This window comes from Centrocercus urophasianus, unplaced genomic scaffold (assembly GCF_019232065.1).
Source record: "Centrocercus urophasianus isolate 14NV4802_14NV808 unplaced genomic scaffold, USGS_Curo_1.0 seq_16, whole genome shotgun sequence".
Lineage (NCBI taxonomy): Eukaryota > Metazoa > Chordata > Aves > Galliformes > Phasianidae > Centrocercus > Centrocercus urophasianus.
The window spans coordinates 11,472,062-11,494,593 of NW_024884711.1; the positions used below are offsets into that span (position 1 = coordinate 11,472,062).

The window sequence follows — 22,532 nt, forward strand, 5'->3', positions numbered from 1 at the left end:
ACGGTTCTTCTCCGTGCCAAGAAGAATGAACGGCCAAGTTAGATTCAGATCTTACAGGAAAATTCCTTGCAGCTCCTGGAGGGTTTTACCAGAATAATCCAATCTCTCTGTCTGAGTCTGAGCTTATTATGGAGTCTAGAAGACAGAAAATGTTAAAACTATGGGGGAAAAAAAAAAAAAAAAAAGTATGTTAATTTGTTTTCAATTGCCTATTATTTTCTGGGTTGTGTTCACTATTCTATTTTAAATTTAGTTATCCTCCTACGAGTGATATACTCTTAACATATTGCCTGCATTTAAAGTCAGTCTTTCATTTTGCTAAGAAAAACAAATCTGAAGAAAGTGGCTATGGTCAAATTCAGTCATTGTCTGGACATGTCTGATGCACTGAGTTCTATGATGCCAGATAGTGTCTCAGACAAGTTCATGCTGTTAAAGTCCAACTGAGATAAAGTGGATGGAAGGAGCAGACCTTAAACTTAAAATATCAGGTGAGCTTACGCTCCCAGTAGGAAAAAAAAGTATGAATATACACTTAAACTAGCCAACACAGTGAGCAAATCTGTAAGTGTGAGCAAGGATTAATATAGAATACCAGAAATTAATATTAACCATAACTAAATATGCCCTGTGTTAGTAACGTTCGACTTAACTCTTAGGACAAATCTTTCAAAATTAGTGATGGTATGATAGATCTGGTAGCTGAAATCCAAAGTTATTTATAAACATTGTTACCAGGATGCAAGTTAGAAAGCTATCTTGAATTTGAATTCTGATGCATGTGCTATAAAATAATTTCTTTAAATGTATAATTCTTATAGCATATAATTTTTCTTCCCTAAAATAGAAGATGGCTTGTATTTATCTGTGCAGATTTATCAGTTAGTGGTATCTCGGTTTCTTCTATATGAGGGGATAAATAAATTCACCTAAGTATTTTGACCAACTAGGTCAAGTCATGCTGCCTTAGTCTCTTTTCTAACTGACACTGGACCCACATGTCTGAACTCCTGTGATAAAATTAGTGTCTGGTACTCCAGTGTGACCACAACTAGAGAAAGGCAGTAGGTAGCAAAAGCGGAACTGCTAAGCATGCCCACATAAGAATGTCACACTTAGGTAACAGAGTGTCCCTCAGGTCAGCCTACGATAAGAGCAAAGTCAAACAAGGCTGAATCCGTGATGTTTTGTGTTTTAAGTATCTGAAAATTGTTCACGACCAGCCTCGACCTACAAGACCTCAAATGATCATATGGGCAGGGCAATAAATTGGTGGTAACTTGCCCGGGGGCCCATGTCATGGTTGTGGAGTTGTAAAAGTTACATCTGGTGTTAGTCCACATAGATCTGCCTGCTTGTTTAGGCTTCACAGATGGGATTGTTTTATATTTAATTGTACCGGAGAGGAACTATGGTGGCTGAATGGGCATGGCTGAGAGGCTCTGCATCGTACCGGTGCAGCCAAGTGGATGGGAGCACTGCGGCAGCAGGAGAGCTGGGGAAGCACTTGCTTTCCAAAACTCCACACCTGAGCAAGATTCTGGCAATGCCAACTGTTTGTAGCCCGACGGTATTTGCCAGCCATCCAGAAAGTGGCCTCTTGGCATGGCACAGGCTGATTCACCCTCCTGAAAGAAATCAGAAGTGGAATGTAGTGGGCATAGCAGAAAGTGATTTGTTTAGGAAAAGACTCTCCAAAAGTGATGGTATCCAGAGGAATGGACAGCAGCTCTCACAGTGTCGGCATGCTCCAACTTGGACTAGCGCAATTTTCCAGCCAGGCCATGCGAAAGCAAACTTTCAAGTCTTGTCAAGTTCCCAGGAATATCAAAAAGAAGAAAAAAAATATAAAGGTAACTGACTTTACTATGCAAAGCATAGCAAGCAGTGTATTAAAAGGAAAAAGTCTGTTATATCTGTGTTTACATTCATGGGATTTGCCATTGGTAATAGCATTATTATGTGGGGAGAGTTTTCTTGTTACTGTTTTGCCGTGTTCTGCATCACAGATAATTGTGATTTTTAGTATTCCTTTTGACATAAGTTGTTAGCTTTGTGGGAGCTCTAATGACAATGTGATAAAAACTTACTGGGGTTTTATCTAATTTAATATCTAATTTTAAATCATTTATATTCCTTTAGCCCTTTAGAAGTTCATTTCTCTCTTTGTGGTCATGATAAGCAGATCAAAAATCTTTTTTGAACGTGGACTTTTTGAATAAAGCATTCCCTTAATGCCTTAAAAAAGCGTAGACAAAGTAAAGCACTTGTTTATTACTTTGAGGGTGTTCATCTCTCACCTGTGACTGCGCTGTTTGCCTTTTCTTCTTTCCCATTATTAACCATCCCTCAAAGCTTCAGTAACTGCACATTAAGAACTCAGATAAATGCAGCTTTATGTTCTGAATATTCTTTGATTTGGTAATCAGAAAAATTCACCGTCCTCTTTCAGATAGCTTTTTTTTGCTGGTTAGAGCAGCATCAAAGCAATTCCTTTTGAGAATCACGGTTTAAATATTAGCACAAATTTAGTGCTTACGTTAATTTTATTCCTTTTTAAACTGGGATAAATTGTTCTTTGTTCTTCTTTGCCTAAGAGATAAATGCTGCATACTGGGAGGAAGGGAGGGACTATAAGTTGTTTTGTTTTAAGTCTTTCGTCACTCCAGGAAGAAAGATTAAAGTGTCAGGAAGGATATCACCTCATGAAAAAGTTAAACTGGTCTAAGTACCTGATTTCTTTAGATTTAGTTGCTCTTCACCTCAGAATGCCTCCTTGCTAACAGATGTCAGGTGTTGATCGCTTTAACGTCTTACTTGGGGCTGTCAGGAGGCTGCCAAACCCAGACGGTCCCAACCGAGAGTCTCCTAATCATGTTGTGTCGAGCTGCATTAGCTGCTTTTCTGTTCTATTTTTTAACAAACCGAGCTTTTTACTTTAAAGTTTTCATGTGGAGCTGGGGAAGGGAATGACTCAGATAAGGTTTGCATTTTAAGTGTTTGCAGTTACTTTCTCGCGAGATAAGCTCTGTAATTAAGTGATGTCTGCTAACAGGGTCTTCCAATTATGAGATACGGGGAGACTTAACAAATTGGGTTGTCTGGGTCACAGGCCTATGATTACTTTTAGCAATATTTATTCAGACACTGTCTTAAAAGTTGTCAAACATTGTTTAAGGACTTTGTTAGACAGCTTTTTGGCAAACATCTTGAGGAACAAATCTGGAAAGACAGCATACTATTTTCACATGTCATGAAGAGTGCAAGGAAATTCTGTTCTGCCCCCTTCTATTCTACTCTACTCTATTCATAGCATAAGAAAAAGCAAGAACAAAACCTGGAAGATTCTTGGTCATGTAAAAGCAGGCTCTGTTCTCTTCATGTGATGTCAAATTCAAGATGTCAAATATTTTAAGGGAGAGTTGTAGTGAATCTGAAATTTAAATACAAACTCTTACATTCTTTGTTATCCATACAGACTAATGAATCTGAAGTGTTTCAATGAAAGGCATATCACACTGGCGTTTTGTGAGTCACCTACAAATCTGGTGGCGTGTCATAAGCAAAGTATAGCAGCTTTTGTGAGAGAAGCAGGTTCTGAGGAGCAAACTGACACATGTTGAGAAAAAGAGACGTATGTTGTGTAAGTAAGCGCTTCATCAGGTTTAAACCAGAGGCAGCTAGTTTGAAACTTGCTGTATCTGTTCCAAACAAAGGAATGATTTTGTGCCAGAAAGCTTCAGCTCTTTTTCCCTGTACTCCATTCCTTGATATTACAAATTCAGGGTAGACAAAGTGACAATTTTAGTGTCTTTGATTCCATCGAGACACTCTCTCTGAACCATCAAATTGTAATTTTACAGCAATAAAATTGCATAGTTTTACATACTTTTCAATTCAGTCAGAAGTAAAGTTTTCAAAATAAGGTAAATATTGTATAGAGATCCTTTTCTGTTCTTGTGAGTGCTTGGTATCATTTTGGATTCTGAAGTTTGAGCTTTTCTTTCTTAGTTCGTAACGCTATCTGTGAGGGTCAGAACTGGTGTGATAAGCAGATACCCGGCTTCCACAAACAAGAAGTTTGCACACTGCACTTTTGAAGCATCATTTTGAGTCTTCTCTGGTCACAGAGCGTAAAGTGCATGAATTGTAAAGTAGTGCAAAGCTATGCATTAACTCATGGCTGTAACTTGTGGGCAAGGAGATAGCTGAACTTTGACAGTTGATGAGTAGCAAAAGCCATATTAGCACTGCTTAGAAATTTTTTTTCAGTGTATTCTTTTCCTGATATGCAGAGATACAGACTGGGATGTGTTCCACATTAAATGCTAGGAGTCCTGAGTTGTTTTGAAAAGCAGCAATCTGATTTATTTTTCCCACATAACCTTCATTAGAAGTAACTGAGAGAATGCAGGCAAGGCAAAGAACTACTAATAGGAAATGCAATTTATTTTGTAACATGTAAAGATGCATATTGAAAACTAGGTGCTGGTAATAGGAACATGGATAACAGAATTTAGAAAGGTACGGTTAATCCTTGCAACAACATACTCCAATGTGCAAAGCTCTTGCGACTAAATAGTTCAGTTTTTTCCATCTGTATGCATAAAGTGTAAGCAGAGCCTCAGTACTATCCTTGGGTCCTGCAGAACCCTGAACAATCTGAATGCTGTGCAATACCTTCCACATATGCAGAATATTTGGAAGTGGAGTGTAGCAGCCCTGCGTTGAGATGGCCCTGCGATACAGCAGGGAGTGCAGTTTAGGAGCCGTGAGGTGGAGGTGACTCTTGTGGGTAGCGTGCCGCAGTCCCACAGGTAGCAGTGCTACGAGGTGGGGTGGGTTATGTTGAACAGTGGTGTGTTTTCTGTGTTCAGGGTCTCAGCTGTTTGGGGTACTCCATTGTGAGAGTCATCCGCAGGAACAGTTTTTCCTTAAAACAAAGAGTTCATTTTGATATTTTGATATCTGAGTCAAGTCACAAGAGAAGTGCAGCTTGCTGGGGCATTTATTTGTTCATAATTAAAGGTTTTAGGCTGCAACTGTAACATGAGTCTGTGGAGAGCAGTGTGATGTACTGTAAGGCAATCTGCCTGCAGAAGCCTCCCTCAGGCGTACGCAGCGAGGCTATGTAGTTCTGCTCAGCCACAGTAACATCGCCGACTGCACTGCACTAACTTCTGATTTGCATCAGGTGAGTATCTCAGTACGTTTGGGGCATTCAGGGTTTGGGTTTAGCATTGATTTTTTTCTCTTTGGATACAATGAACCGACACCTCCAACTTCTTCCTAGGATTCATGCTTTGAATCCTCTTCTGCCACGATGTCAAAGGTTCTACTGTTGGCCTCTGCCTGCAGCTGTGGTTTTGTTCCACTAGCAGTCGATTTCCACGTTACCAAAAGCAGACACTTGTGAACCAAGAAAATTCTCAACATGATACTACATTGCTGAAAGCAGTGAAAGCTCAACTTGGTGTTTTTTAAGGCTCTGATGTTCAAGTCAGAATACAAGATGAAGAACAGTTGTAAATATTGTTTTCTACTCTACTTTCAGACTTTTGATAATGACCTGTCTGACTGCCTTTTATCAGATGATTTAATTCAAAGTAATGCGTGAAAGGGGCCTGCAGGATTGAACTCTGAAAGAGTCACATGAAAATATTATAGGAATATTTCAGTTTTAATAGTGAAGTTAAATCTTTACAGTGTTCTTTGAATTGATTTGTTTCCAAGGGAACAGCAGTCCTCAGTGCTATCAACCTTTTCAATGCTAGCATTTTACAGGTAGAAAACTCATTCCCTGGCAATGTTTATCTTTTGTTTTGTTTTGTTTTGTTTTGTTTTCTGTAAGGAAAGACTCAACCATCCCCTTTGCTTTTTCTCTTCATTCTTTGCAGTATCTTGTAAATTAATTTCCTTCTGATATCACAGTCATTCAGTGAAAAGTAGTACATATGACACACTTCAAAATATTATTGACAGAGCAACAGAAAACAAAAAATGTTTTAAGGAATTGATCCTGGAATAGAAAGAAATTCACAGACTGTGTCACATCATGATACCATATCCTCAGGTTTAATCCTGGCTGGGGTGGCTCTGTCTGCATATGGTCTCAATTCTGTTTAGTTTTTCAGTAACAAACCTATATCAATGAACGGGAAGAACAAGAGAGAAGAAATTTTGCTTTATCTGGCAGAACAAATCCACAAGGGAAGAAATACCCACTGAGAACTTGAAGTTCAGCCTTCAAAATGTTTTTCTGGATGGTGCAAAAATATCTTAAGCGTTCTGCTCTGCTGTCCTGTAAAACACAGCCTCACCTTTGTGCAGTCTCACTTGTGGAATGTTTTCTTTCTGGGAAACGTGGAGAAGTAAGCTTGGCAGGTTGTATGCATCACATTTCTATGTAGTACAGGATTACCAGCCGATCACATAAATGGGCATGGTTTGAGGGTTTCTGTATAAACAGCTATTACAAATTTTCTTAGGAACGACAGGCATGTTGTTATAGGAAGTGCTGAACATCCATTCTAGAAAAATCAGGTCCTGCCAGATACATACATGCTTTTTATCGTAGACAAATTTACTGTTTGTAAAATCTAGATCATGAACTGGAGCTCAAATGAAATTTTCTATGTGAGCTTCGCCACAGTTTCACAATGCTGTTTGTTGAGTTAGTTAAAAAGAGTACAGAGAATGTGGCTTCACTGACGTTTTACTTCTAGGATTTTGCTAACTACTAGTGCTTTTAGTGAAGAGAATTGTTACTTTAAATTATCAGTTTTATCAGAGTAAGTTCATTTTGGAAGCAGCTTCATTAGAAGTTGGACGTCAGTAGAACTAATCTTGATAGAGTACGTTTCAACCTATTTAACGTAGAACTCTTTGTGGATGTGTTAATGAGAAATGCTTCTTTTATAGTTAGAAGTATTCTGAGCGTAAACTGTAACTCCTCTCATCTTCAGAAGCTTGAGTTGTGTTCAGCCTACATGTTACATACTGACTGGCAACGCTTCTTTCTTAACTGAGTTAGTTTGCTTTTGTGTTGGAAGAGAGACCATTTCTCTGTGGGCTCTTCACAGTAGTCTGAAACATTTAACAGTGTTGGGTGGGGAGAAATGTGCATGTGTCATGCCCGATTCTTCCATATTTAAGAAACTTGTGAGGAACATGTAAGGTGTATGTTGATTTAGGTTGTTAGATGTGTTCTTAAAGTTGCATATGAAAAGTGCCAACCTACAGGATTGTTTTGGCAATCTTGCGCGTTGTTTAAAATGAGTGAAATAGCAAAGCCAAGACCCGATTGTCAAATCAGTAATTCTGCTTTGTAATAATAAGTACAGACATTAAAAGGAGATGCCATCTTATTTCTGACTTCACCAGTTTTACCATGTTTCAGCTGTGCTGTAAAGAAAAAGCATTTTGCCTAGTGGAAAAAAAAAAAAAAAAAAAAAAAAAGGCAGCTAATTCAAGCTAAAAATGAAGCAATTTTTTCTGGGTGAAAAAAGAAAGGCTGTTTAAACAAGATACAGTAATTGCAATGATGTTGGGGATACGTTTGGCAATTATAAGAACACATAGTATTTGTTGTAGTAGCATTAAAAGGTTCATAGCTCATTCGTGAGCTAAAACAAGCGAGAATCTCTCCTTACTCTCTTGTGTATGTTGTCACAAAGATGGGTTTCTAAAAGCTCTTCATTACTGAAACGTAAATGTTAACAAAGCAAAATAGCCAACAATTAGCTTATTGATGATGTTTAAGCAGGGTTCCTTTTGCTGATTAACTGACATTATTTTGAAGTTTCCCACCTGTTGAACTCAATAGAAATTACCTCCCCAAATCACTGAAGTTTAAAAAAGCTGCTTTCCCGTAAATGCATTAGCAGGCAATAGGGAGGATTGTGCGTGTGTGGAAGGCTGGGGAGATTCATGCATGTAATTCTATAAAACAAAATCAATAAAGCTGATAACAGATTAAGTTGCTAAATTTTGTAAAACTAGACTTCTGTTTGGGTCATCAGTACAGCACTATTGGATTTTCTGTGGTTTAATGCTGAAAAACAGGATTATTGATTTTAGGATTTTCAGCGTGTCCCCTCTGGGAGTTCTTAAGCAGTCTTTATAATGCTTCACACTTAAGTTGACAACTACGGTGACATAACTGTGTCCTTGCCTTAGTAATCATTTTCTAATCATATTGTGAAGGGCTGAAAACGGTTTATAAAATGATTATTACAGACAAACAGTGGAACAGGAGGGTTGTCGGGACGTCGCTTCTTTGTCTGGTGCTCATTGCTACCTGTCTGCCATCTTCCCTTGGAATTAACTTACAGTCACAGATTAAGACCTTTGACTGTCATAAATCTGCTTCCCAATATGTTTGACTGGCAGGGGAGTTCAGAAGCCATCCCAGTATAAATAGGATTTTAGCACATCGGGTGCCGCTCCAAAGTAAAAAGGGCTGTTTTGCTGTCGACTTTGTCGGTGTTGTATATTCAGTGCTCCTTTCCGTCCCATGTGTATGCATGCCTGTGTGTGTGTGTGTGCGTACGTAAAGTAGGAGCTGAGATAGGCTAACAAAATGAACTACTGTATGCAAGAAATATATGAAGTGCACCCAGCTGCTGGTAGCAATTGCTACATGCAGTCCACTGATTATTGCACATATATCGAAGATAATCAGGGTTACAGCAGTTGCGATGCTCAGGTCCTGCACAGTAACAACATATATATGGAACAGGCCTGGGCGGTGAATCAGCCTTATACCTGTAGTTACCCTGGAAACGTGTTTAAAAGCGAGTACTCTGACATGGACATGGCCCTGAATCAGTACAACCAACCTGAATATTTCACCGAAGAAAAACCTACTTTTTCTCAAGTGCAGTCGCCATCGTACTCTCAGAAGAAAGGTAGGGGCAATTTATTTAAATAACAAAAAAAAAATCTCTGTTTATGTTTTTGTTTTGCTTTAAACTTACAGTTGCATCAGTTGGCTCAGATACATCTTTGAATGTGAAGGCTGCCTGTTCAAAATTGAAAGCAGCAGTAACAGAGGTTGCTAGGTGATTGTAAGGTTTTCTGTGAGCGATGAGGATTTCCAAGCACTTTTTCTTAATCTGTAAAAGACATTTTCAATTCTATTGCTTGCTTTCTGCTTTTTGTGGCAATTAAGTTCATGTACTATTCAGCAGTGAGCTAGATAAGAAAGTTTCTCATCTGAAATGTCGTCGCTGTATATTCTTCATCTAAAGCTGCGTTTTCTAATTGGATACGGTTTGTGTGAGTCCTTGTTGCCAGTAAATGTGAACTCTGTTTACTCAGCAACTCAGGCAAAGTATTTTGAAAATAGAACTGTAAATACGTGTGGGAAAAATGAATGCATTTGGTAGAGTGACTCTTTTAAATGAAAACCATGTACTTTCTGATTGTGCAAAGCAAAAAAGACTGAAAATTCAAGCATATCTCTGTGTAACAGAGACTATTCTGCATCCAAAAAGTTGATACAATCAGTATGTTTCTGATAGAGAATCAATGCAGCATCAGCTCCCTTAAGATTAAATCACTGCTTGTTTTTAGATTTGCTTTTTCTTTCATGCAATCAGAGCAGGTATCCCTTCTCAGGAAGAGCCCCAAATACCAACAAACGCTTGAAAATCCTTTCAGTGTTGTTTGTTTTGAAGTCAGACAAGCAAATTGGTGCACAGAGAATATACATCCTTTTGTTTCTTTACAGTCTCATAATTAAAGAATAAACATACACAGTCTGTAGTAGCAACATAATGCCCTTTTTCTATTAAGACCAGATTTCTTGTACACAGTTATCCAAAACCCAAATGAATGCAGTGTAACTAGCTGGGTAGATAAAACACTATTTACTATTTTTAAAGTGGCTTTTTAGTCAAGAGTAGACTGGTTGATATTAATTAATAATACAGAAATCTGAAGTATTTTCCGTTTTGCAGGTAATATTCATTTGTGCTCACTGCAGTAAATCTGTATATTTGGTAGAAAAAGTTTTATTCTTTGAACACCATTGTAATTCATAATGCAGGAAATCTTTTTTTTTTAAATCTTATGTCTGGAAACTGTAAGAAAGTGAGTGAATTATCGATTGAATAGCTGTGGATGCTGCATGTTTTTGTATTGTTCAGCATTTAAAATGCTTTTTAAGGCTGTTTACTATTGGGATATAACTGATGAACTTACAACTCTTTATGGACTTTTTTCGTGTCTTGGATTTGGTTCAAAAAGAAAATGGTCTTACTATTAGAAAGTTATTTAAGTAACATATTTTTCATAGTGCTAAAGGTTCTTAAATTTACCTATATCAGAGCTTTAATTAAGTTCTTTCAGTACTCAGGTATCTCATGCAGTTCGTGCTCTGCTTAAAGTTTTTTACTTGTTTGGTTAAAGGAACGGAGTTCTTTTCTAAAACTGCTGGTCTGCCCGTGTTTGCTGCTAGCTCAGTTTATGTTACCTAAAAATGCAGTGAATTTTGATGGAAGCAGGCTTTTAATTGATCATCCACAGAGATTGAGCACCATTCTTTGGGACTCCTTAGAGCCGCATTGCCATGACAATACAAAGTTGCATACCTTCTGTCAGACCTTTGCAAGCGCTGAGTTTGTTAAGCAGAACAGACATAAACCCTGTGGGACATGTGCATCTTCTCTATCTCTTTTTTGTTTTGTTTTGTTTTGTTTTCTGCTGTTGTTACAATTTCCATCTTTTAACCAAGCTATCATAAAACTAACGAACCTTTTAATCCTGTCGTAAGAACAGAAGGCTCCACACAGGGCATGTGTGTCTGTATTGATCCAGAATTGATTTTGAGGGGGGAAGAGGGAGTTTGTTAAGGGAAGCCTTGGTATTAGCCCATTAAAGCAAAATTAAGTCCCTAAGCAGGTGTCCATGAGGGGTCCTGATTGTTGCAGTTTGTATTTCTGTTAGTCCCCTGAAATTTGTAGTAATCTCAGTAAGATTTCCAGCTGTTCAAATCAGATTGTACTTTACAGTAGCACAAGGAGGATTTTCAAATCAAAACTTTTGTTAGTTTTTTAGATGAAGTCTTCCTTTCCATGTGAGAAGCAGAAAGAAACAACATATCATGCTGAGAAAGTTAACGTTTGTAAAGGGGAATCTAACTATTTCTCTGTGTTAGTCACTTTGAAAGAAAGCCAAAAAAGTAACAAAGTAACTTCAAAAAATAAGAACAAAAGACCCCAATAAGGTGTCACAAAAGGGGAGAAGTAAGTAGTTTGAAAGTATTTCTAGCTATTCCAGAACAAAATAAAACATTCTAGCTGCTCCACTTATTGCAGTGCATTGACAGCTATATTTTCCTGATGGCTTTGATGGGAGATGTGACTTCTAAGGAAGAAAGGCTGTGATATCCAGTGGGCAGAACAGAGCTGACAATGGGCAGACGGTGCTCCTTTGGGGTGCGATGCCATGTAACAACCCCTGCCCTGAGGCTGAGGGGCTGCACAGAACACCCCTACTCCTCCTCCCACCGTCTTTTCAGCAAGGAGGAACACTTTGGGACAGCACAGGGGTAGCACCAGGGTAGGGGTAGTCCAGAAAGTGCAAAAGAACTGTTTACAGAGTCCTCTGTATCCCCATATTTGCTTCATGAGCAGTATTTTGGCAAGACGGAAAATAGGTCTGCAAAGTTGAATGTGGGCTGAGGGTTGGATTTCACTTCCCTCTGCACGCAGTCATTTCACAGGCAAAGTTAACAGAAGATGCCGGCTCCTGTCTGTGAATTTAGGCTTTAACCTCAGGCGATGTGGAGGAGGCCAGAAGTAACTGGAAGCTGCCCTGAAAAATACTGATCTGCAGGCTCAGATTCTTGAGTCATGCAATAGCAATTTCAGTACTTAGCCCTGTTGGTCACCTTTTTTTTCCCCGGGTGAGGTTAATGACATATTTTTAAGGGCCCTTGGCATAGTGACGGATAGGGTTTGAAAGTTATTGTTGTTACTGTAATTGTCATTGTTATTTCCCTTTGTATTTTCTCAGGCAGTTTGTATGCAGCTGACGAAACGACTGCTAGCTTACGCTACTGAATTAGTCCAAACCACGGGGCTACTCTTTGAATACCTCAGAAAACACAACATGGAGGTTATGTAAAAATGTCTTCTTATCAGCACAGGGTGCATGTGTGCATATAATGAAGTTACAAAAAGACTGAGCACTTTTCATCTTTGGCTCCTAAAGGAGAGTAGCTGAGTAGCTCTAACTAACCTAACAATCACTTTGAGCTTAAGAATAGTTAATTTCACTTTTGACCACCCAAATAAAGAAGCAGCTATGATGAGAGAATTGGCATCCATTTCAGCAAATTACTATGCAGTTGGAATTATATCTCTTTTTTAAGAAAAATGTCAGTGGAAAATGTGTTTTCATCTCATTTACTGTAACCCTTGTGCAACAAAATGAAGGATGGGAGAATAAACTGTCATGCTTTGCTTTTGCATCTGCGGTACAACTGATGTTCACTGAGATTTCTACATAAGTAAGTTATTTATCATAACTATGGCATGTTCTCTAAAACCGTTTTAATAATTTGGGGAAAAAAAAGTTGCATGGCCCGACACTCAAGTATTATGTACAGTAGTGCATTTTGTCCCTATACCTGGTAATGGGTGCAACTGCAGTACTGATCACAGCAGTTCAAGCAATAGCAGGGTTTGAGCTTCATTGACAAGGATTCAGACTCAACCCAAAGATAAGGGCTAATATTTAGGAAAGTCACTCAGAGAAAAGAGACTGTGGGAAATGTTGCTCATACTGTCTTTGCAGAATCTCTTGCCAAATTTTACTAATTCCATAAATCAAAGAGTAATAATAAAATTGTGGACAAGAAAGTCAGCTAGCTGACAAGAAAAGTCAGAAAGAAAAGAGATGCTCTCTGGAGAGTTCAGCAGTTTTTATCAGGAGGAATGAATTAAAGAAGGTGGCAAATAGAGATCAGTGTATCAGCACAGCCTTTCAGATGAATAACAATGATTATACAAACAGGAATGGAGTGTGATTTTTCTGACTCAGCTCTGTGCTTTGTCCAATAAACATTCAATAGACTTCTACACAAGTACACAAGTTCTACGCAAGGATGATAACTGGATGGTTCTTGTAATTTTCTTATACTTTGCAAGGAGTTGCAATGTGACTATAAAATCAGCATTACAGCAGTATAAATTTTCTTTTCAGTTCTGATACAGTTTGGGACTCCCAAGGTAGTAATTAATTTCTTCTTTTTCATTTTCATACTGCAGTGCTCAGTAAGTGAATACAAGCTTAGGAGTAAGTCTGAACTCCTCATTTTCTTGAGTGATCTCTAGTCACACGGCTTGCTTGAAGAAAGATCTGAGGGAGTACATTTATTGCATGACTCTGCCAATGCACAGTGAAAACAAAATACTGCGTAATGGTCTGAAAATGTTCTCTAATAGCAAAAATGGCTTTCCCTGCTTGCAAGGAATAAGCCTATGAAGGATCAGGAACAAGCCGATGAGCATCTGGTTTATAAACACTGTTTGTTGATGTCAGTCTCATATATCCCTGTTGGACAGTCAAACATGGTTTGATCCTAGAAATTTTTTAAGGTATGGTTTAATTCCTAAGTTAATATTATATTGTGCATACGTACATACAGAGAGCTGGAAGTGAGAAGTCCGTGCAACAGTTCTTTAACAAAACTGACATTTGCTTTTCTCAAAATGTGGTTGTCTAAGTATGTGCAAGGTACAAAGAAAAAATGCTTTACCATTTTTCAGGGGTTGTTTCCATTTAAGTAGCTTTTCTTTGCTTTACTGCAGGAGGGCAAGAATAGCCCTGTGTTGTCTCTTCTGAGTCCTACCAATCTGTTACAGTGCTCATTGATGTGTTACTCTTACAGATGAGACCATAGGCATACGGTGTTAAAGGTACAAACTGCATCAAATAACTGGTTAGGTTAGTAGGTCTTCATCTGCCCTTGCATTTGTAGAACATTTTCCTGCAGAAGAAAATTGTTTCTTGCCACACCAGTACCAGGAATGTTACAAGCTGCAACTGCAGTTTAAAAGTTACCGTAGACCAACATCAAGACTCAGTGGATTATACAACATACTCAACATGCTCTTCCAGGATAGGGGCAGCTGGTCCTGCTGGGCATTTAGCCTTGCCAAGAAGGTAAGATTAGGCAGGCTGGTAGGTAGAAGTCTGGAGAGCAAACGAGCTGCCTTAACTGTAGAAGAAACAGCAGACAAGACAAATCAAGGTTGTTCATCGGTGATCTCCATTCAAATCAAAGATCAGCAATGAACAATGATGTCAAGTCAATCTGAGTGCTTAACTTTGAGGATCGTACTGGATGTACCAAATGAAAATCTGAACACAGCATGGTGTTATAGAACCACAGAATGGCTTGGATTGGAAGGTAAATTAAAGTCCAACCAGTTCCAACCCCTGCTGTGGACAGCACCACAGCTCACCAGCTCAGGCCCCATCCAACCTGACCTTGAGAGCCTCCAGGAATGGAGCATCCACAGCTTCTCTGAGCAGCCTGTGCCAGGGCCTTACTACTCTCATAGTAAATAATTTATTCCTAGTATCTAACTCAAGTCTACCCTATTTCAGTTTACACCCATTACACTTTGCCCTATCTCTACAGACTGTTGTCTGTAAAAAAAAAGAAAAAAGAAAACATCTTTCTCTGGCTTTCATGTGGCCCCCTGTTACGTGTCCCCCTGAAGGACACAATGAGGTCTCCCCAGCATCTTCTCTTCTCTAAGCTGAACAAACTCAGCTGCCACAGCCTTTCTTCATAGAATTGCTTCAGCCCTGTGAACATCCTCACATCCCTCCTCTAGACTCACTCCAGGTCCATGTCCTTCTTATGGCTTGAAAGACAAGGCAACAAAACAGGCTATTACTGTGCAGTTCAGTGATATCTATGTTGCTTTTTAATGATTGTTAGCTAATTGCCAACTACCCAGGAATTGCAACTCCTAGGAATTATTTACAGTGGATGTTACAGTTTGCAAGAACTGATTTTCCCTTATCCCTTCGGGTGTGGTCTGCTGGTCTGAAGCATCAGTCTTTTTAAAAACTGCTGAAGCTCCAATTTTCTTACTTTCCTGTCACTTCTGACCCCATTAGCTGTTGGAAGGAGCACTAAAAAAAAAAAAAAAAAAGTATGGCTATTGGTCTCAGATTTTTAACAGAAAAAAAAGAAAGTGCTTGTTGAGTACTTTTATTGCCAGTGATTTCTTGGGATGAAGCTTTTCTATCCACATTCTCCACTGAGTCAGTGAAGGAGGGCAGGGTATGTGTTTTTCTCGTGTCATAGGGACAATCCTGTAAAAACGATGAACATGATACCTTAGATTTAAGTAATTTAACTAGAAGGCAATTAACACTCCTGATAAAAGAACAGTTAGGAATGTGCTTACATGTAGTGATTCCATTTTTAATTTCTAACTTAGAGTGCCTGTAGAGGATTTATTTCCAGCCAGAATGAGAACTGTTTCCTGAGTAGGATAAAGTCCTGAAACTCCGAGAATGGACATCATGAGTCACATGTGCAGGCTGCTGTATATATTTAAGGAAGCAGTTTAAACAAGTCATCTCCTGCTGCTCCAATAGAACAAAGCTGCCATTACATGAGCAGTGCTAACCAGATTATATGCTTAATGAAATATCAAGGCATTTAATTTAGAAGTATTTCTTGAGGAAGCAAATCTGGCGATACTGAATTTTAGAGGGCATAGTCAGTGCTAAACTAAGTCTGCCTTTTATGAATAACAGTAACTAGAAGTCATTGATTGTTACAAAAAATTTAGTAGAAAATCCTGCATCCCTTTGCTGAGCCTGCTTCCTCCTGTGTCAGCTGCACGCAGTGTGTGTTGTGTGAGCAAAAGGAGGGTGGGATGGGGATAATAGCCTCTGCTAATCCTCCACTGGCATAATGTCCGTTAGCAGTCATGATGTAAATTAGAACCAAAACCCTGCTGTCTCTCTTCCCTCAAGGTCAGGAACCAGAGCCATGTGTCCACCAGTCTTTACCCAAGTTTTTAATATAGAAATGTAACTTAAATGTGAACTAATATTTTGCCATACTGTAGACTGATATGGTAGGAGTATTAGTAAATCGATGATGCAGGCAACTGGGCTCTGTTTCACATTGTTACCTAAGAGGTGTATTTGTTTCCTGTAATTTTAGGTTCTCAGAATTATGCTCAAAAATATAAAGTAGACATTACACTTACTTCCTGCCTTGTTTCTTCTTCCTTTCTCCAAATCAGCCCTGGAAAGTTCATTTAATTTAAGCTGAAGTAATTTCAAGTATTTGCTGTCTGTTGAGGACTTTTCTTTCTGTAGAACCTGTGGCAAGTGTAGTCTTAAAAAAGCACTTTCTTTAAGCCACCTGTTACTGAGCTTACTCTGAGTTTTAGTCATAGGAAGATGACAGCCATCCCCATGGCAGCATTCTCTGACAGCCTGCTGGTGCCTGAGTCCTAGTGCTGGTTGATCTCCATGCAAGTCCCCAAGCTGCACCAAGCTGTGCTGATGGCGGGGCAGCAAACTTTGAGTCTGCTTTAATGTTTCATGCTGCTGATAGCTGCAGCAAGGCAATGGAGGGAATAATGTCCCAGCCAGCTGTGTCCAAAGGACTGTCCCAGTTGCACTCATAAATTGCACTCAGCTAGTTTGTAGGTGATGCAATGCTGGGAAGGATGGCTGATGTCCTAGATGGGTGTGCTGCCATTCAGAGGGACCCAAACAGTTTGTAGAAATGACAAAGAGATCTGTTGAGGTCCATCAAAGGGACATAGCAGTTCCTCTGCCTGGGGTGGAATAAATGCAGCAGTAAAGGCTGGATGCCTGCTGGCTGGGAGGGGATTTGCAGAGAAGTACTTGGGAATTCCTGGTGGGCAACAAGTTGAATGTGAGCCAACAGAGTGCCCTTGAGGTGAGGAAGGCCAGCAACATCTTGGTCTCAATTAGGAGGGTCATCACCAGCAGAATGAGGGAGGTGAGCTTTCCCTCTGCTCTACACTGCTGAGATGTGCCTGCATTGCTGGGACCGAGTCTAGACTCTGAGGTATGAGACAGATGTGGTGACAGTGGGACAAGTCCAGTAAAAACACAAAGGTAGAGAAGAGTCTGGAGAGTGTGACATAGGAGGAGAGATTGGGAGTGCTGGGACTGGTTGGCCTGGAACAGAGAACATTCACTGGGATCCTATCCATGTGTAAAAAAGAACTTGACAGGGCTGAGTGATAAAGACGGAGCAAACTCATCTCAGTGTTGTCTAATGACAAGACAAGAGGTAAAGAGCACAAATAAACATACAGGCAATTCCGTACAAGAATAATAAAATAATCTTATTTTACTGTGAGGGCACAGAATGCTCACAGGAGTTAGAGAGTCTCCATCATTATGGACAGTCAGAACTCAGACATGACCCTGACCTATGATGTCCCTGCTGGAGCAGGGAGGTTGGAGCAGGAGATCTCTAGAGGAGCCTTCCAGCCTCAGCCTCTCAGTCATTCTCTGAAGAATTTACTGTACCTCAATAATTTTCAAGTGTTAAATGAATAGCTGCATTTCCCTCTCTCCTCTCAAAATGAATCTTAGACCTTTGCATACAGAGAGGATTTTCATTAAGAAAAAATATGTACTATAACTCCATTGAATTGTAAATTATGGAAACTCTTACTTTGAAAGCTTTGTATTTTACTACATTTGAAAGTTCTCTTTGGTTCAGAATTACAGTACATTACATTACATCAGAATTGTTGTGTTTGTTTTTTTTTTGTTCGTTTGTTTTACATAAGAGCAAAAATATGCTTATGTTGTCAAAACTAATGATGTTTTGGGAAAAGAACCAAGCATTCCCAACAGTTTTTTGTAGTAGTAATATTTGATTTCACTCGTTGGGTGTCTGATGAACCACTTCAGAAGAGAAAACGTCATTCCCACACATATACGTACACACACACATATTTGAATGCCCACCTATTTTGCCCTAAATTCAAGCTATGTTAAATGCAACAGTGGAACACACCCAGGTAAGGTATAATCTATGCAGCTTTTGCGATCTGTTGCTGGTACTTCTCAGCCACACCTGCAGAGCTGTTTTGAAACAAATACACTGTCAGTAAATGTTTCTTACTAGCATGTCCCTGAGTCACTTTGCAACCTGGCATCTTAACTCAGAATACAGTTGTTTTTCAGAAACAGAAAGAGAAGTGGACTCTATGTTTTGCTGTTACTTAATTTTTCACATCAAAGCCCTTGATATAAAAATGAATATATTTGTTTTTCTGAGCTATTGTTTATTTCAGGAGAGAGCAGTTATGTCATGCCTTTTCCCACTTGACCAGCAGGTGCTGAAACGATCTGAAAAGTAGAAGATACTGCATACAACGTTTAAATACTTCTGTGATATTGTTAGCATGAGCTTTTTATTCAGGAAATCCAGTGAGTTGAGAAGTGTGGGGCCAGTAGATAATATCTGCAGTGAATGTTAATACAATATTTTTATATCAAATGTATCATATCATTTTATATAGAGTTTACATGCCACAACCTCTTTTTCTTTGCAGGGTATATACCCAGTTACTTAGACAAGGATGAGCTATGTGTAGTATGTGGGGACAAAGCCACCGGATATCATTATCGCTGCATCACTTGTGAAGGTTGCAAGGTAAATGGCATGGTGGGAAGGTGGGAATCAGAAATAGCTCTCCAGCTTCTCCATTTATACAGATTTCCTGAACTGTACTACCAAATAAAACAAAGACAGATTAGAAGCGAATAAGAACATCCAGTACTGATGATAAGCCATATCTGGCTGTGCTGCTGATCTGCATATACATAAGGAATATAGTTGATTTTAACAGTGTTTGCTTCTGAAAAGAAGACAGAGAATTTAGGTCTTTTGTTGTTAACTGTTAGCTTTTTCTTTTCCCTTTTTTTAGTGTTTTTTTTTCTGACCGTGTTCTTGGCCAGTGTACATCAGCATCCTCACAAGAACTTCAATGAAACTCTTTATGCAATAGTTGAGATTCTGCCTATGGCCATGACGAGTCTGTGGTGATGAACAGTATTCAAATGTATCTCATCACTGCAAAGAGCAAAAACCAAAAATCTCTTCCACATGCTCATGTGACAGTAACATCCATCTCTTCAGGAAGCATCATCACAAAGTTAAAACAGATTTAATTTTTTTTTTTTTTTACTTCTTCAGCTTAAGCATATTAAAATATGCTTTCAGTCTTTTTCATCTCTAAAGCTACATGAAAAAAAAAAAAAAAAAAAAGATTGCTTTGGGCAAGCAAATGAAAAAAATAAATGAATAACATGATCGGGCACATTTTGCGTGATTTCACTGCCATAAATTTGCCTGGTGGCTTGAGATCCTGCAAGAAAGCTATTCTTTCCTACAGAAAAAGAATTTTTTTCTAAACAAATGGAACCACACATGTCATGCACTAGTGTCATGGGACTGAACCACAGAAGTCATGTTTTGTTAGTCTCCAAAGTCAGGAATATTTGAATATGAAACGTTGGGTTTGGATTGGCATTATATCCCCACATCACAGTAACAGCAATGAAGTAGTTTCTTCTGTTGTACAGCATTGCACTTTGATACATTTATGAAATGCGCAAAGACTTAAATATCCTGTGTGTAGGAGGTTTGTAGTGATATTCATCAGTTTTATACATATACATATTTATTGAAAAATATTTATATGTGAGAAAAATTGTGGAACCAGTCAAGTGATTTTTACATATTTATATCACATATACCAGACAATAACAACACATAAAACTCAGGAATATGGCTTAATTCAGATACAATGACAAGTAAGCAATGGTGTGGCATTATGAAATAGCTTCTGCTCCCAGCTGAACAGCAGTATTTCTTGCCATATTTCCTGCTAGGGTTTCTTTGTTATTTGAACTGAAGTATTTATTTTTATGCCCACCAGCTATTGTAAAATATAGTGTAACAAATCTACTTATATCTTCTGATGTATAATTTAAAATAATGCTTTCATGCACAAAGAGCCAAGTTGACAATTTGCAACAAGTAATTAATTTTTTTCTCCAACTTACAGTTAGCTTCCAGACTGCATTGTTTTGTTATTTTTGCAAATGTATTAACTGTACAAAATGGTTTGACAGCTATTTTGTGTGAACAATTTCAACTCACATTTTGGAGGATCTACATACACATTTTGAGTTGTATGAATTATCAGCAAAGTTGGGTGTAATCAGTTCTCAAAAATCTGGCATTTACTAGTTGCTTCCACTGAAAACTAATTTTGTAGCAAAATTTATTTTGGCTGATAACCAAAAATTTACTTTTGGCAAGTGCATGCAGAGAATAAATTGAAAGGAAAATATGGATCTGACAAAGATCTCCTGAATTTCAGGAGAGCTAACTCTTTTTGCTGTTTAAGGAACTGTTAGATGAGATCCCCTGGGAAACTGTCTCTCAAAGGAATGGAACAGATCTGTCAACTCTTTCAGGACACCGGTCTGAGAGCACAAGAGCTCTCCATCCCCCAGCATAAGAAGTCAAGCAGAGGAGACAGGAAACTTATATGGCTGAGCATGGACCTGCTGGTTAAACTGAGGGATAAGTAGGAAGTACGCAATCAATGGAAGCAGGAGTATGTGGCCTGGGAAGGATGCGAGCATGTAATCTGGTCATACAGAGATTGAAGCAGGAAAACAAAGGCACAGGTGGAACTGAACCTGGCTAGGGATGTGAAAAATTAGAAGAGGTACATTGGTCAACAGAAACAGTCCAAGGACAGGCCAGGACCTCCTCTGCTAAATGAGAAGGGAAAACTGGTAACAGCAGACATAGAGAAGGCAGAGATACTCAGCAAGTTCTTTGACTCCAGTCTTCATTGGCAGTCAGACTTCCCACTTCTCTCAAGAGAGGTCCCTGAACCTCTAGGCAAGAGTTAGGGTATAAAAATCCATCGCTCTGTAAAAAGAGAGCAAGATCAAGACCACCTGATGAGACTGACTGTCTATGGGGCCTGGTGACATGTATCCCTGGTGCCTGAAGTGGAAAACAGAGGTATCACTCCAATTTTTAAGAAAGGGATAAAGGAAGACCAAGGGAACTGCAAGCCAGTGTGCCTCACGTTTGTTCCTGAGAAGATCATGGAACGCATTCTCCTGGAAGAGATGTTAAGACACGTACAAGAAGCAGAGATGATCTGAGACGGTCAGCACAGCTTCACCAAAGCCAGATCATGCCTGACCAATCTGGTGGCCTTCCACAATGGAATGACAGCATCACTAGATAAAGGAAAAGAGATTGATGTCATCCACCTAGAATTCTGCAATGGCTTTAATACAGTCCCACATCACATTTATATCTCTGAATTAGAAAGGTATGGATTTGAAGGGTGGGTTATTTGGTCGAGAAGGAATTGGTTGTACGGTTGTAACCAGAGGGTTGTGTCAACAAATCTGTGTCTTGGTGGAGGCCAACGACAATTGGTGTCCTCCATGTATCTGTCTTGGGAATGGTGATCTTCAGAAAGACATGGAGCAGTTGGAGCAGTTGCAGAGGAGAGCCATGAAGATGATTAAAGAACTCCTGTGGAGCTGGGGAAGTTCAGGAAGCTGATCTTATTCAGTCTGGAAATAAGATGGCTTTGGGGAGACTCATTGCTGCCTTCCTATTTGAAGGGAGCTTACAAACAGAAAGGAACCAACTGTCTGATATTGATAGGGCAATGGGGAAATGGCTTTAAACTAAAAGAGAGGAGACATAGATATCAGTAGAAATTTTTTTTACTCAGAGGGTGAAGCGGCACTGGAAGTTGTTGCCCAGAAAAGTTGTGGATACCCCATCCCTGAATGAATTCCAGGCCAAGTTGGATGGGGCCCTGGCCACTGATCCAGTGGGTGACAACTCTGCCTATAGCAGGGGGACAGATAGTAGACTGTCTTTAAGGTCTTCTCGTAGCTGATCTGTGCACGCCTATTTATGCATGTGCATATATGAGCAAAGTGCAAGAAACAAATGTGACATAAATTTGTGTGCAGTCACCAAGACTAAGGCTGGAAGTGATTCAAGGCAGAGAAATGGTGATCTGATGTGTTTGGACAATATGGAGAGCAAGTTCCTTATCACATTGTATCTAGTGATGGTCAAAGATGTTTTTTAACAACAAAAAAAATGTAAGGAATGCAAAGCTATGGAACAATAAAAAGCTGGACTCCATACAGCATATGTGTGATGAAAAGTGTTAACAATCATTAAACTTGAGCTACAGTAAGTTTCATGGAAAGTTTGGAAAACAGAAGTTCAGTACCACTTTCAGAGATTCATCAGAGGTTTCCCCATTTCTTGCTGTAACTAGAAGTCAGCCAGTGCACCTGAGTGTTGAGAGCCATCTTCCTGAAGGAGAGGAACAGGCCCCATCTCTAGGAATTTGACACAGGGTAGAGAGTGGATCCAAGCCCAGTTGGGAGGATGAGAATTTGAGATCCAGACTCCACGTAAG

At 39.2% G+C, this 22,532-nt stretch overlaps 1 protein-coding gene across 2 annotated transcripts in view; it reads left to right on the forward strand.

Annotated features, from left to right (window-relative positions):
• The window catches only part of THRB (thyroid hormone receptor beta), a 167,970-nt gene that overhangs the window by 126,668 nt on the left and 18,770 nt on the right, over positions 1-22,532 (forward strand). Inside the window, exons 1-2 of one of the 2 annotated variants that reach the window (XM_042816583.1) lie at positions 8,582-8,909; positions 18,597-18,697. In XM_042816583.1, the coding sequence (XP_042672517.1) occupies positions 8,582-8,909; positions 18,597-18,697 (429 nt within the window). Of the gene's footprint in view, positions 1-8,581; positions 8,910-18,596; positions 18,698-22,532 lie in introns of those variants that run through there. The other variant, XM_042816584.1, reaches the window with a different exon arrangement.